The following is a 14875-nucleotide window of genomic DNA, read 5'->3' as shown; positions in this document are numbered from 1 at the left end:
CACATCCGCGTATAAGATATCGGACACATAGCGAATTACCTAAAATGCATGGGCAAGACTGACTCAGACGTCTATAGGTATTGCGACAGAACGAGATAGACGACAGCTCATTTCCTCTACTGTCGGCACTTCAGCAGACAGCGACAGCAGTTACAGAGACAGCTCATGGGGCTCCCTCTCACGACGGCCATTCTCTTATAACCAGGTGTGGAAAGGAAGCACTGCTCTCGTTTCTATGGGAAGTTAACTTTATTGAATAAGCTGGGTATGGCTAGCTAATTAATCGTTCAAATTCCTGGACTAGTTCCCAGCTTTAAGTAAGCCCTCATCAGGGCTAGATTTGTCTCCGTGCCAGTCATAGCTACCTGTAGGTAGCTGCATATGGACAACAAACTCAATTAAAAAAAGAGAACAAGATATTATAAATTTATCTATGGAACAGCTCAGAGATACCTCTAGGCATTGGGAAAGAGCTTTAGGAAGCTGTCACGCATTCCAATTGTCATTGCTAGTCGCATGGTTACACTGCAGGTACTCTTCTGCTTCTGCATCCTTAATTTAGTACACGTCTGGTGTTACATGGATATAAAACGTTAGCTTAGTACGGCGATCCTACAAGAAACAGGGAGCAGACAGACGACAAGAGAGCCATTTCCTGTGCAAAAATTAAGCTTCTTTGCCACTCGCAAAAACCGAGCTAATATTTTACATCCATGCAGAGGTGTACAATCCCGTTGGCGGCCTGCCTGTGACAGCTTTGCATTGCCGTGGTTGAATCGACATGATCGGCGCCAATGGCCTTCTAGCCGCCACCCGGCTGTTCTGACGTATAGCTCTCTGCAGCGACGTATCTATCGCGTCGTGGTCGGGGTATCTTGTGTGTGCGGGTCGGCCTGCATCCGTCGTGGCAGTCGGCGTAGCGTTCGTCGTCGAGCTGGGGCTCGGTGCGGGCGGGCTGCCGCTCCACTGTCGGTCGGGAACCTCGAGCGCCGTAGTGGAGGCACCCCCCTCAACCGACGTAACATCCCCAAAAAGAGCGCATTTAAAATTTGCAGACGACGCCATCTCCATTCTATCTTTCGTCATCCACCTCGGTCCACTTATTACTCAGCCCTACGAAGCTTCATAAAGCTCCCGACCTCCATCCATCAGCTTCGCGATCCCCAGTCCCATTCCGAACAACGTAACATATGTCTTCGCTCCTCGGTCGCATCTTCCGTTCCCTCAACACCCAGACCTTAAAAATGTCCACCACCACCTTCCCTTCCAGCCCCGTCCACGTCCCCGAGGGCGCCGAGAAGGCCACCGTCGCCGCCGGCTGCTTCTGGGGCGTTGAGCACCTCTACCGCAAGCACTTTGCCGACAAGGGTCTTTACGATGCGCGCGTCGGCTACATTGGCGGTGACGCCTCCAACCCCTCCTACAAGCAAGTTTGCTCTGGCAACACTGGCCGTAAGTCTTTTTCTTTGTGGTGATGCCTCCGGCAGCCCCTGCCGGGAATGCCGGTCTCCCTCTGCTTGTTCTCTCGACTGTGTCACTAACAAGCCCAAAGACGCCGAAGCGACCCTCCTGATCTACGATCCCACCCGTCTCTCCTACACCCAGCTCCTCGAGTTCTTCTACAAGATGCACGACCCCACGACGCACAACATGCAGGGGCCCGATGTCGGCGCGCAGTATCGCAGCGGTATCTTCTACCACAACGATGAGCAGAAGAAGGTTGCGGAGGAGATCACAAAGAAGGCCAACGAGCAGTGGTGGGGTGGCAAGATCGTCACCGAGATCCTCCCGGCCAAGGAGTGGTGGGATGCTGAGGAGTATCACCAGCTGTACTTGGTGAACAACCCCGATGGGTATGAGTGCCCCAGTCACGTCTTGCGCAAGTTCCCTGAACTCAAGTAGGCGCTCGGGTCTTGAGCAATTGTGCCGCGCCCAGCGCGCATAGAACCGAGTTTTGGGTAGCAGAAATGCGCCAAGCTCAACCTGGGGATGACATTCGGGCAGGATCCGGATGAGAGATGATGGGATGGTAATTCAACACAGCGGGATCCCGGACAGCATACACGGCATGGACGGATTTAACATACAAGCGACAACATTGCATCAGACGGCGTTTGGGACGGAAGGAAGATCTTGGGTTTTGTCGTTTTTTATTGGGAGTTTCTTGAGATATCTAGATATACAAGTGGAATACAAACAACTGCTTGAACTGAATCAGACCAACAGCTTCTTCTTGCGTGACTCCTCCGTCGACAATAAACACTGAGCAGAGTGCTAACCAAAAACTTCAAAAGCAAACGATCTGGTATCTTGTTCAACGCTTTCTTGTTCAACTCATCCTACGAACACCCCTTACTTCCTGCGGTTCTGCTGCATCATGAGAATCTGAACCATGCGAACAAAGATGTTGAGGAAGTCGAGCTCAAGCGAGATGGACTCGTTGACGGGATCCTCCTTGATGACGCCAGCCTGGGCGAGACGAGCATGGTAGAGTACCTTCTGGACATCATAGAGGGTAAAGCCACCGAAGACGGCAAGACCACCATAGAGCCAGAGGTTCTCGGTGAAGGCGAGGGTGCGGACGGCGGTGGCGGGGAGGACCAGAGGAGCGAAACCAGAAACGGCGACAATGGCAGCACCAGCGAGAAGAGGACCGCCTATGTAGAGGTACTTCTCCTGCTTAGCGGTGGCACCGACGAACGAGATGGCGCCCATCATAGCGAGGGTGTAGAGACCGGCGCGAGCGAGGAGAGCGGGAGGAGCCATGGCGAGGAGAGGAGCGACAAAGGCGGCCTGGGTGGCGTTGAAGACGGCCCAGCAGGCATACTTGGGAATGTAGCTGTGAAGAACGTGTTAGCGAATGCGACAACACAGACAAACAGGAACACAAAAGACCTACTTTTCAGGGTCAATAGCGCGAGTAGCAAGCATGGAACCGAAAGAGAGAGCGAGACCACCGATAGCGACAACCCAAGGGTTCGTAGCCATGAGACGATAGGTGAAGCCAGTCTGGAGCATCTGGTAGGCCGACAGACCGATGATGCCGATGCCGAGTCCAGTGTGCATGAAGGTCTTGTTGAGGTACGAGCTCTCGTACGCGGGCATGCCGCCGTCCGCGCGAGTCTCCCGGTTGAACATGAACTGCAGAGTAACCCAGGTGCCGCCGACCATGGCGCCGCCGACGAGGAGCTTGCGCATCAACAGGCCATTGTCCTGCTGGGGCTGAGAGTGAGACTGGTACTGGTAACCGCGGCGGGCGCCCTGGAGACGAGCGAGGAGGCTGTTGGTGGCGGGCTTCTGGGCGATGAGCGAGGGAGTCGTCGTCCTCGAGGTGAAGAAGTTGGTGGTCTTGGGCGCAGACTTGTGGAACGCCCGGATGGCGGCGGCAGGACCGCTCGATGTCTTTGCGAACTCGGGAATCCGCGAAGCCAGGCGCGCAGGCCCAGCGCGGATGGTGAGGGTAAAAGACATTATCGTGGGTGCGACTCGATGCTGAAGAAACGTGGCCGTCGATGTCGAGATGTGATGAAGGTGTTGCTGTAGGTGCTTCGGTGGTTGGAAACGGAACCGATGCCAATCTATATCGGCGCCGAAGAAAGGCAAAAGATGGATGACGTGCAGTGCCTGTGCTTAGGTAATGTGCGTCACAGTGGTCAGTGCTGGGGCTGGAGGAGAAGCTTCGAGCAGCCCCGCGCGTTCGCTCCCGTCCTTGTCGGAGTTAGGCGCCGGCTGTCGGCTTTTACAGACCCTAACCCTGCTCGAAGGAACTGCCCTCTTCTACCTCTGTACCTGCCTTTGCCTTTGGATGACTTGACAACTGACAAGTGACAACGTCTTTGACATCGTCGAGATCCGTCGGCTCTTCCTCACGATATTTCTCGCTGTGGTCCCGCGACATTAATCTGAGTTGACTGCTTATGAACGTCCTGACAGATTCTTGACGACAAAGGGATACCAAGCACCTATTTGCCGTCCCCAATGAGACCCGAAGCAATGGATGCGTGCCGATGCAGCAAGAGCAAGGCGCAAGAAATGCTTGACGCCAGATGAACATGATGCACCCTATGCTTTCGGCTGGCGGGCAATGGTCGCAAATCTAGGATATATGGCTGCTATCCCCCATCCCACCGCTTTCTCCATGATGATAATGTCATCGTCAATCTTTCCCAGCCAGGCGTAGCAGCACCGAAGAAGCTATGGACGACATGTCTGACCCCGTGCTCCTCCTCATCATCACTCCCCACGTTCTCTTGATAGCGGGAGTTTACCATGCCTTCATGTCTTGCCGGTTGGACGGGAAATCTTCCAGATCTTTCTCTCCCTCGCCGGCCGTGCCAGAACAAGACGACACCACCGATACGGTAATTACCAGGATCATCTTCGTCCACGTGGGATGGAAGTTGGTAGAGGCAATTGAACGGGCAAGATTTGGACTTATTCCCAGGCTTATCGCCACTTCCTTGTAAGCCACTCACTGCTAGAGGATATGATGGCATTAACAACTGACTCGTCGTCCAGAGTTTGCGGTACATTGTATGTTTCGCTCTCAACACGCGGCGGGGAGCACCGGCTTTAAGACTGAGTTGCATGCCCCTTTGTACAAGAGCATCAGCCCGGCTCATATCCACACGAATTGGACGATCAAGGGATACAGGCCGGCACTGGAGCCTGCTAGAACTGCTTACCTACCAAGAAGATCTCAGGCTGGGGTCAATGAGAGTTTCCGTTGTGTTGATGCGTCAAGACGCCATGAACGACTACTATGGAACACCTCCCGGCCCAGTCCCTCCTGTGTTCTGTGACGAACCGTTACAAGCACAGGAGTATATCGCTGGGAATAAGAACAACGGTAGTAGTAGCCAAAAGGTACTGATCGATTGTGAAAGCTATTGCTTGCTGAAGAGCCGTAATATAAGAGGCCTGGGGAGGCCGTCTTATATACCGACCTTCAGAAGGGCGCCGCTGCGCCGCTATTACGGTTGCGGCTCTGCGGCGCGCTCCTGATTGGTCTATCTAGCTGCTTACATAAGTGATCCCTTATTGGATCGTAACATGTTCATCCTATCAACCCAAATCGTCAAAACCATCCTCTGCAGATTCGTCGCCGGCTTCATTCGCAGGTTTCGCTTCCCTTTCCGTTTTCTACTTATTCCCATCCACAAAACCGCAACCAATCCTACAACCGTCACCATCTCCATCAGCATCACAATCAGCAACCCCGCAAGGTCCGCCTGCCACGTCGTGCTTCCATAGTTACTCGCGCTCACTTGCAGCGTACCGAGGAAGAGATCCCAAAATTCCAAAGCAGCGGTTGCAAAAGACAGGCATACCAATGTACTGCGGCCGGACATCCATGCGGTGTGGATGATGATGAGGGGAGGGGTTGCGTTGTGTTCTTCCAGGTTTTGGTCTGTAGACGTGGGTGTACCATTCGCTGAGCTTGCCCCTGCACTTGAAGCTCCTGGAGCTGGAGCAGACGATGTGTGTATATGATTTCGGGGAAGAAAAGGACACACGGCACGGAGATCGCGGTCAACGCATTCGTAGATAGACTTGTTAGCAACCAAAAGCTGGGTGGGAATGAAGTCAGACTTGCCTTGACTAGTACACCGATGAGCAGATATAGATCCGACGGTAAAGGGATAGGATCATCCTGGCTCTTGATCGCCTTGAGATGCTTGTGCAGTATCCAAAGTGTTCTGCCCAAGATGATGAGGACTACCGGAAGGAGACATGTGAGCGGAAGTTGGTTTAGCATGGATGGTTGTTGCTGAACGATTAACCCGGTCCGGTCCAGGAAATCCCGTATCATTGCCCACCACCAAGTCAATTTCCGTACCAGTGGCTTCAGAGGCTTGAAAGGCTTTGATGGAGCCTGAGCGGGCTTGTGGGAGCACTCAAACTTCAGACGCAATCCACCGTTTTGAGATTCCGTCCAGCACCGGTCATTTCGTGCCCACTTATCCAGATCGTCAGGATCATCGACGACACAACATGAACAGTAGACTCAAAAACAACCGCAACAGGGTCGTAATCTCCATGGTCAGAGAGCTTCGCTCAAGCCTATGTCAAGCGAACGCCGAGCAAGACCGAAGTCTTGATATGCAAAGGCACCTTATACACGAGGGAGCTTGTGCACAGCCATCCACTTTCTGTCTACGATAGTGTTAGTTATGCACTTTCGGAGATGATGAGCTGGTAGATAGGGCGAGGAATCGAAGCTTACCGGACGGCTACCGACAGCATTGACAGTCCAAGTGTGATGAACGTGGAAACATGGGATCAAAAACGTGGGGACCTCCTATTACGGCCTACGGAGATCCCGCGTGTTGTCATCCAACCGGCACTTGATCCGGTACAGATGATTGTTTGTCTTTGGAGATTGCCATGTTCTTCGCGGAACAACAAAAGACATCCGCAGCCATGGTTCGCGTGGATATCCAGGCTGGTGTCCCTTTTTGCTGATGTTGTTGTGATGTTGTTTGCCCAGAATTTGACCGTTGACGACTCTGTGCACGGTCCAGAAGCTAGAATTGTTCTGGAAAAGGGATTCTGCAGGGCTGTGGCGGCAACCAGTCCGGGTCCCGGGGTGCTCTTCTTCAGGGTCTTCAGGGTCTTCATGGGTGTAGCCTATACAGCGCCATCTCTTTCTTGTCGCTCGTTATATCGGGTTGTCCGACGCTATGTAGTCGTTGAAGCGGCTGAATGACTCTTGTGATGTCTCGAGGTTGAACGGCAGGACAGCGAACCACAAGGATGCTGCTGTCGTGCAGTACTCCACGGCATGAAGTCATCGAGGTGGATATCGTGATGCTCATCAGTCGACAGCAGAGGTACGCTGGTCGGCTAGCAATCCGCTTCCGGCCCTTGTGACCATCGACAGAAAGCTTGTAGTAGCACAGCGGTGAGGAATGGAATCGATATCGGCGGGAAGTCGGGAAAAGACGGTGCTGTTGGCGTCCTCGTCGTCGTCGATAACGGTGGTAGTATTGGATGTGGGGTGTGACAACAACACAGCACAGCGCGTCACCCTTCGAGAAGCCCTGTTCTGATCCTTCCAATGGCTGTCAGCGAATGATTCCAGAGCCTGGAGTGGTTCGAGATACGTAGCTGTCAGCTTGAAACGAGGACAAAGAAGGGGACCAACAGCTACATCATCGCCGTCAGCTAGGTGGGAAGCTCACCTCTTCTTGCGTCTTACCTCCCCTCCTTCTGGAAACCAGCTTCCATGCATCCTGACAGATGCCTGAAACGTTCTTGTGATTCCTGCACTTCTTGCTGTTGTGGTCGTCGAGATAAACATCGTCGCAGTCGCTGAAACTGGACGGATTGGGTGCCGGCGGTTACGGGGTACCACGCACTGTATTCGGCACTAAACCAAAACGACGCTGCCGAACGGTTGCGGGAGACAGTGCCGCTTGCCATCTTCATCTGGACCTGCCGACGGGCGCAGCAACCAAGATGGGGACGAGAGAACAATCACTTCATTTCTTTTTCTCTTCTTCGTCGTTGTCTACCTAGGTACTATTCACCATCAGCTACCTCTCCTACTTGAGCTACAAGCACCTTGGCACGGTAGCGCATCACGATTCGACACCGGCGCCATAGCTCCAACACCCGACGTCAAAGCGCCGGCCATTGCGATTGATATACCCCACAATTGCCATCGCTACAAGGGCCCAAGTCCCCCGGCCGCGGCCACATCGCCAACCAGGTTCCCACCACTGCTTGTGACCTCTCTTCACATCCAACCGTCGTACACGATTGTTTCAAGAGCTGCCATAGCTCCATCAACCTCTAGCGGTACCTATCTCTGTGGGTAATGCGCAGAAATTACGACCAGAGAGGATTGACATTGACTAAACCTCCTCCCCAGACCCCTACAGACGACAGCTTCCATCAACCTGACGCAATGCTCCGTCGCAGTTGAGCTGTCCCAACTGATCCACCCCGCCACGAAGCCGCAAACGGACTTTGGCGAACGATCTCGACATACCTCTGTACACCATAGCACACACATCACAATCCGCACTTGCCTGTGCCCGATAGCACACTCGCGACTGGCATGACCGACCGTTTGTTGCGTCCATAACCGACCCGACGATATAACCTCCAAAGCATCACCAAACATGCGCCGGAGTCGAACACCGCCTCCATCGCCCTACCGGGTTCTGGCGCACCATGGGGGACCTCAACCACCACAAGACTCGGGCGCCCTCATCAGGTCCTTCAATGTCGAGACTAATCCCACTCGACCGATTCGCCCCTCTCCTCTGACGGCCTCGACCATCCCCGACATGCCTCTAGACCTGGTTGACCGAATCCGATCGTTTCCCCTCTTCATGTCCGCCCCCGAAGGCTTCCTCGTTGCGATTGGCACCCGCCTAAAACCTCAAGTCCATTCCGCCCAAGACCACATCCTCACAGAAGGCGACGAAGCAAAAGCCATGTACTGGCTGGTTCGAGGCGTGGTTGCCGTCACATCCCGCGACGGCGAGGCTGTCTATGCGGAACTCACACCCGGTGCCTTCTTTGGCGAGATTGGTGTGCTCATGGACGTTCCACGAACTGCGACTATCATTGCGAGGACGAAATGCCTGCTGGTCGTTCTCAAGAAGGAGGACCTACAAGCCGAACTGCCCAAGTACCCTGAGATGGAAAAGGCTATTCGCCAGGAAGCACAGGAAAGGTTGACCATCTTGAAGAAAAAGCGGCAGGAAGGCGGGCAGATGAGCAAACTGTCGAGCCATAAGCTAGCCCGAGAAGCAGCGCCTGGCGAAGTTAGTACCGGAGAGTCGGGAAGCATCAAGGAGGGCGCCGTGGTCAAAAGCAAGAAGCGCAAGTCACCCAGTCCTGGTGTTATTGACGATCCGACGATTAGTGGTAGCGCCCTGGGAAGCGGTTACGTCAATGTGCGAAAGACGCTTAAAGAGCTTCCGCTGTTCTCGACGCTGCCTCCCGACATTCTGCACTTCCTGGGCTTGAGCGCACAGCCAAAGTCCTACTCACCTTTTACCGACATTGTCCGTCAAGGCAGTCCCGGTAACGACATCTTTTTCATCGTCCGGGGTGAAGCTGAGGTCGTTGATGAATCTGAAAAGACGTTGTCGCGACCCCGTTTAAAACAGGGACAATACTTCGGTGAGGTGGCCAGCCTGGGATTGTCCGAAGGGAGAACTGCCACTGTCCGGTCCATTACTGCAGTTGAATGTCTGATGATTGGCGGGGATGCGCTTGAAGAGCTCTGGAGGCGCTGTCCACCCGAAATTCGGTCCCAGGTGGAAGAGACGGCTCGGAGGCGCATCAAGGGAACGGATGAAGATGTGGAGATGGTGGATGCCGAGCCCGAAATTACCTTTACCACACCTTCGAAGCCAACCTCGCCGGCAACAGACAAGACACACCAGCCTTCGGATCCTGACCCGTACCTTAGCGTGGACATGGAGAACATTCGCAATCGTCGTAGGAACTCGATCGCCCCGCCAACTCCTCAGACTGATGCTTCTGCCATTGTCAACGGCATGAAGGCTATTACTCCCGAGAGCAGCCCGCTGCGACATTCCGTGTCTGACGGCTCCCCGATTCCGAGCAAACGCGCACGAACTTTACCTTGGAGACCATCTACAATAGAAGACCAAGCCAAGAAGCTTTCCCTGCCGGATGACATCCTGGTCTGCATCTTCCAGCACCTGGATCTCCTCGAGATGATCAGACTACGAATCGTTTGCCGAGACTGGCGTCGCCTGCTCACCACCAGCCCGAACCTCTGTACCCATGTTGACCTCAGTCTGATCAACCGCAAAGTAACCGACTGGTCCCTTGTTCACATTTTCGCCCCCTTCATTGGTCTACGGCCTGTCGAGGTTGACATCAGCAACTGCTTCCACATCACGGACGAAGGTTTCCAAGCCCTGTGGAAACAATGCGGCAAGAACATCAAAGTCTGGAAGATGCGCAGTGTCTGGGATGTTTCCGCGTCGCAAATTCTCGAAATGTCCGAAAACGCCAAAGGTCTCGAGGAAGTCGACTGGTCCAACTGCCGCAAAGTAGGCGACAACTTGCTTGCGCGGGTAGTAGGGTGGGTGGTCCCCGAGCCTCCCCCCTCCCGTTCATCTGAGAACGGTAAGGTGGTCATCGCCTCTTCCAACTCTCGCAGCCGTCGTCTAAAGCCCACCGCCAACGGCTCAGCCACCGCTACCGCCCAGCCCCCGCCCGGTACTGTCATAGGCTGCCCCTCCCTCGCCCGCCTCAACCTCTCCTACTGCAAACACATCACCGACCGCTCCATGCACCACCTCGCTCTACACGCCTCCTCCCGACTCCAATCTCTCTCCCTAACACGCTGCACGAGCATTACCGATCAAGGCTTCCAATCCTGGTCTCCGCACCGCTTCCCTAATCTCACGAGCCTCTGTCTAGCAGATTGCACCTACCTAACCGACACTTCCATAATTGCCCTAGTGAACTCGTGCAAGTCCCTAACCCATCTCGATCTCTCCTTCTGCTGCGCGTTGTCCGATACCGCCACCGAGGTTATTGCGCTGGGTCTGCCGGGTCTAAGAGAACTAAGGATGGCGTTCTGCGGCAGCGCCGTCTCCGACGCGAGTCTGGGCTGCATAGCGCTGCATTTGAACGAGCTTCGTGGGCTGAGCGTGCGCGGGTGCGTACGAGTGACGGGGGTGGGCGTGGAGAACGTCCTGGAGGGGTGTGGAAGACTGGAGTGGGTGGATGTTAGCCAGTGTAGGAATCTTGGGGGGTGGTTGGTTGGTGGAGGAGTGGGGAGGTGGGGATTTGATGAGCGCGTTGCGAAGAAGGGTGGTGATGATTCTTTGAGGGTGATAGAGAGCAAGGCACAAGGGGGTAAGATGGGAGCTGGAGGGGTTGGTGGTGGTGTGCAGAGACCGAGGGGAAATGGCGGACTGAGACAAAGCAAGGTGTTGGGACCGGGACCAGTGATGAGGCCGATCATCCCGCCGAGAGGGGTGACGAACCATCGGACGAGGAAGCCGATTCGATTCGTGGTCGAGAAGTGTGGTCTCGAGTTGAGGTGAGGTTGCTCGAGCATCCGAGGCTGAGCCACCTGCAGGAATGACATTGGAGCTGGACATACATACATGGGCCGGTAAACTGCACATAATTTTTTATTATGACACTGGGGCTTGGATGGGTTGGCTTCAGTTACCTATAAGCGCGGCAAGGTCAGGTTGTTATCATTGACCGGCTGAACAGGATCAACAGGACTTGGCTTGGTGTTTCTGGCTTTGGACATTCGTTTTGTACATATTACCTGGGATTCTGGATAGGGCACGGAGCCTACCTACATACACATACAGACGACAGAACATATGATATTGATACCCATTCATTCATACTCTAATCTTCGTCGCACACATTTGAGCCTGATCGTATCTGGTAGGCGAGACCATGACCTGCTCTTCAAGCTCTTGAGTCTTCGCGGGTCTCCAGGCCCAATTTCTCAGACGGGGATGTGCTGATACAGGAACCATAGTTCAGGAGGCGAAGGTTTGTGGAGATGATTGTCTGCTACGTTCGAGTTGTTCTGTTCTTCGTGGCTATCGTCTATAGAGGAACATGTGGACAACTCCCATACCGCCTTGAGATCGAGCAAGGCTTGAACTCCTTGCCCGAGCAAGGCCCGTTGGAGGCAACCTGAAAGCTCACTAGGAACCAATGCAGGCATGTTCAACTCTCAGTTTTCAACGTGGCAATTATCAAAGAAAGTCAAAAAAAACTTTTGAAGATGTATGTTATACGCTGTGTAGTTCTATCATCTACAGATATCGCTTGTAGTCACACATGCTCCCTAACGCCTACACCATACCTACCTACCTGGCCAATGGAACCTCAAAGATGATCAAGACATAACCCACGAGCTGTCAGGACAGACGCAACAAACCAAAGGAAAAGGCCACCGACTGTCAGAAACAAAGGCCCAGAAAGACACAACACCAGAAAGAAAGGACGCCCAAGAGACAACAACGTGCTCACAAGAACATGTTCCTCCTATCCGCATCCCTTACCCTCCCTCCTGGCGCCGTGTAATCCACGCCTGCGACACTACTAAGGTCCTTTTCAAACACAGACTGGATCTTGGTAACCTGCAGCAGCCTAGCCAGGTCAAGCTTGACACCGTCAAAGCTCGCCAGCGACTCAGCAGCCTTGACCGCATTCTTGATCTGCCGCCCATTCAAATCGTGTTCCGCCAACCTCTCCAATCCCCGCTCATCAATGTCCACACCTCCGGGCACCATCCCGCAGAAGTTCTTCCAGATTTGAAGCTTGGATTCGAAGCTCAGGTCCGTGTACCTGATAGGTATGTGGATCCTTGACTTGAATGCTTCGTCGAAGGTGGTGACGCGGTTGGTGGTGAGGAAGAGGATACCGGTGTAGTACTCGAGGACGCGCAAGAAGACGGAGACCATGGCGTTTCTGTGCAGATCATGGAGTGCACGTTGCTCGAGGAAAACATCCGCCTCGTCGATGAGCAGGACGGCTCGCCAGGTGGCGGTCATGTCCATGATCTGGGTGAGCTGGGCGTCAAGCTCGGAGGAGACGCAGCCGAGGTCGCCCGATGAGACCATATACAGCGGGCGCTGAACGTACTCGGCTACGCATTCTGCCGTCAGAGTCTTGCCGACACCCGGGGGACCGTGAAGTACGCAGACAAGGCCTTGGCCTTTGCCTTTGACAATGTCGTCGAACCCGGGCCGCTCACGGGTGTGGTTAGAGACGAGGGCTTGGACGGTCCTTTTGATGGTGGGGTCGAGGACGAGGCCGTCGAAGCACGAAGTGTTCCATTGGATGGGTTCCAGCTTGTCGACGAAGAACTCGAGGAACCGCTTGATGGTGAAGGAGTATCCGCGGACGGTGGCGTTGGTGAGCATGGCTTGCTCGTCAGTCAGAGGCTCGTATTCTTTGGTCTCTGATGTGAACTTGATGGAGGACAGGGAAGGGGCTTTGGACTTTGAACTCGGCAACTTCTTAACAACAAACGAGTGGTCGGCCGCCAGCCGGTGGAAGGTGGCACAGTCAATCATGACGCGGCCGTTGACGCCGAAGCGGGCGTAACCTTGCATCTCCTTTTTGATGACGGCGATGCAATTGTATTGAACGTAATGTTGGCCAAGATGCTTCTCCCACTTGCGTCCACGTGCTAGTAAGGTCTTCCGGATCCCGTCGGCATCCTCATGTAGGTGAAGGGGAACGATATCAAGCTCGCTGAGTTGGACAACGCCGGTGTACTTGCGGAAGGTCAGATGCGATTTGAGAGTTCCCACGTTCTCGCCGTCAAAGTCAATGTAGCGACAGGAGAGGGTCATGCCAACGAGGTTGGCGTGCTCGTCGTACTGATCATAGTACCGGCTGACGCGATATGCGCGATCTTGATCCAAGATCTTGCAGTGGACAATGGTGCCGGGCGGTAGGAGGGTCCAAGCGTTATCGTACGAGATGGCGCGGATCTCGCCGGAGATGCACTTTTCGTAGGCAGCAATCTCAGACTCAAAGTGGTTCCTGATCCAGTCCATGAGGAGGTTGAACTGTTGAAGGGACTCCTGGTCGTCGGCAAAGCGTTTCACGCCCTCGGCCTGGAGTTCCTTGCGGTAGTGGAAGAGGGCATGGTAGGGAGCTTCGCTCTGGACGTCGTCGACATCGATGGGGTCGGAGGGATAGTCGCCAATGACGTCCCTGAGGAGCTGACGCAGGGGCTGGGGGTTAACGTAGAGACGGGTGTTGTCATGTTCGCCGCGGTGGTCGTAGTGCTTGACGAGGCAAAAGGCATAAAGACGCCACCAGTCCTTTTGTGCTGGTTTCTCAATATCCGTCTTGCGCTCGGTGAAGTAATGCTCGTCCTTTTCGTCATATCTCCTATCAAGGTGCTTAAACTCGCACTTCATGGTCTGGTCCTCTGGGGGCTTGTTTTTGTCGTCCGTGGCCGAATCTTTTGTGTCAGAGTCTGTCTTTTCGACTGTCTGGGTAGTTTCGTCTTTTTTGTCGTCGGGCGTGTCTTGGGGCTTGGTGTCGTCGTTGGGGGTCGCGGTCTTCTCTACTTCAGGCGTGGTCTCGTCGTGGCCGTTGACCCCGTTCGTCTCGGTACACTTGCAGGTACACTTGGTCTTGACGGGTTCTTGGGCAGGAGCCCCATCAGGGACATCCTCGGTGACGGTAGTAGGAGCCATGATGTCTGTTGTATAGATGCCAGTATGATATGCCTGAAGAATGCAAAAGAACGGCGGTTATGGTAGCACAAGGAGACAGGCAGAAGGTTTGCGACAGGATCTGGTGGACAAGAAGAGAAGCGGTGGCATACTCGTACCTTTTATACTTCCTTCCGCCATCCCATGTCTGACATCTCTATGCATGGCGCCTGCCATCTCAACCACCAACGGCCTCATCCAAGGCGGCGACGGTGAGGAAAGAAGAGGTCAATGTCGCTGACAATGCAGGCTGCCGTGGCTGGTTGTGTTCCCTCATTGATGCCCAGCGAATGGCGGCCGTCATCTTCTCCACACTTGCATCAGGCAGACGGGCGACCTCTTGCTCGGCTTCCATTGATTGTTTCATTCTCTTTGGCTGTCCAAACGACAAAACCCATGGCAATCCTGGCAACTTGTGGGGCCGGCGCGCGATGACTCGTTACCGATGTGATGATTGTGACGATCTAACGGCAGGCAGAAGTGTGTCGGAAGCGAGACATGCTGGACAACTGGCACTGAGGCTGGGTTCCTGTCTTGCAGTTGTGCCAATCGTGAAAAAGAGATGATGGATGGGAAAGAGGAAAGGATGAAAGACGGGTGGGAGAAAAAGAGCGAAGAGGAGAGAGCCTGTCGCGGCCGATTATCGGACCAATCTCCGG

General features: G+C 54.2%; 4 protein-coding genes across 4 annotated transcripts; 1 reads left to right on the top strand and 3 right to left on the bottom strand.

The window, feature by feature from the left end:
• Positions 1-876: 876 nt before the first annotated feature.
• B0H65DRAFT_73887 (peptide methionine sulfoxide reductase MsrA) lies at positions 877-2193 on the top strand. The gene is made up of 2 exons (XM_062831346.1): positions 877-1452; positions 1553-2193. The coding sequence occupies exons 1-2, from the start codon at positions 1191-1193 to the stop codon at positions 1900-1902; spliced, it is 612 nt and encodes a 203-aa protein (XP_062687661.1). The 5' UTR covers positions 877-1190; the 3' UTR covers positions 1903-2193.
• On the bottom strand, positions 2131-3659 carry B0H65DRAFT_454552 (inhibitor of apoptosis-promoting Bax1-domain-containing protein). The gene is made up of 2 exons (XM_062826199.1): positions 2900-3659; positions 2131-2839 (listed from the first exon to the last, which is right to left on the bottom strand). Exons 1-2 carry the CDS (start codon positions 3469-3471, stop codon positions 2353-2355), a joined length of 1059 nt encoding a protein of 352 aa, XP_062687660.1. The 5' UTR covers positions 3472-3659; the 3' UTR covers positions 2131-2352.
• Positions 3660-4974: 1315 nt separating this feature from the next.
• Positions 4975-6000, bottom strand: B0H65DRAFT_73800 (uncharacterized protein). Its single transcript, XM_062831345.1, has one exon. It carries the CDS (start codon positions 5810-5812, stop codon positions 5264-5266), a length of 549 nt encoding a protein of 182 aa, XP_062687659.1. The 5' UTR covers positions 5813-6000; the 3' UTR covers positions 4975-5263.
• A 4565-nt stretch (positions 6001-10565) lies between these two features.
• B0H65DRAFT_415683 (P-loop containing nucleoside triphosphate hydrolase protein) lies at positions 10566-14198 on the bottom strand (the record flags this gene model as incomplete). The annotated part of the gene is made up of 2 exons (XM_062823999.1): positions 10566-10715; positions 12042-14198. 2 exons carry the CDS (start codon positions 14196-14198, stop codon positions 10566-10568), a joined length of 2307 nt encoding a protein of 768 aa, XP_062687658.1.
• Positions 14199-14875: the final 677 nt, after the last annotated feature.

This window comes from Neurospora tetraspora (assembly GCF_033439725.1).
Source record: "Neurospora tetraspora strain CBS 560.94 chromosome Unknown B0H65scaffold_1, whole genome shotgun sequence".
Taxonomy (NCBI): Eukaryota; Fungi; Ascomycota; class Sordariomycetes; order Sordariales; family Sordariaceae; genus Neurospora; species Neurospora tetraspora.
This window is presented reverse-complemented; position numbering and strand designations above follow the sequence as displayed.

Excerpts from the sequence above, each read along its gene's own strand:
- B0H65DRAFT_73887 (XM_062831346.1), top strand. The coding sequence starts at position 1,191 with ATGTCTTCGCTCCTCGGTCGCATCTTCCGTTCCCTCAACACCCAGACC. Across the intron at positions 1,453-1,552 it reads TTGCTCTGGCAACACTGGCC|ACGCCGAAGCGACCCTCCTG; the intron begins GTAAGTCTTTTT and ends ACAAGCCCAAAG.
- B0H65DRAFT_454552 (XM_062826199.1), bottom strand. The coding sequence starts at position 3,471 with ATGTCTTTTACCCTCACCATCCGCGCTGGGCCTGCGCGCCTGGCTTCG. Across the intron at positions 2,840-2,899 it reads CGCGCTATTGACCCTGAAAA|CTACATTCCCAAGTATGCCT; the intron begins GTAGGTCTTTTG and ends CGTTCTTCACAG.
- B0H65DRAFT_73800 (XM_062831345.1), bottom strand. The coding sequence starts at position 5,812 with ATGATACGGGATTTCCTGGACCGGACCGGGTTAATCGTTCAGCAACAA.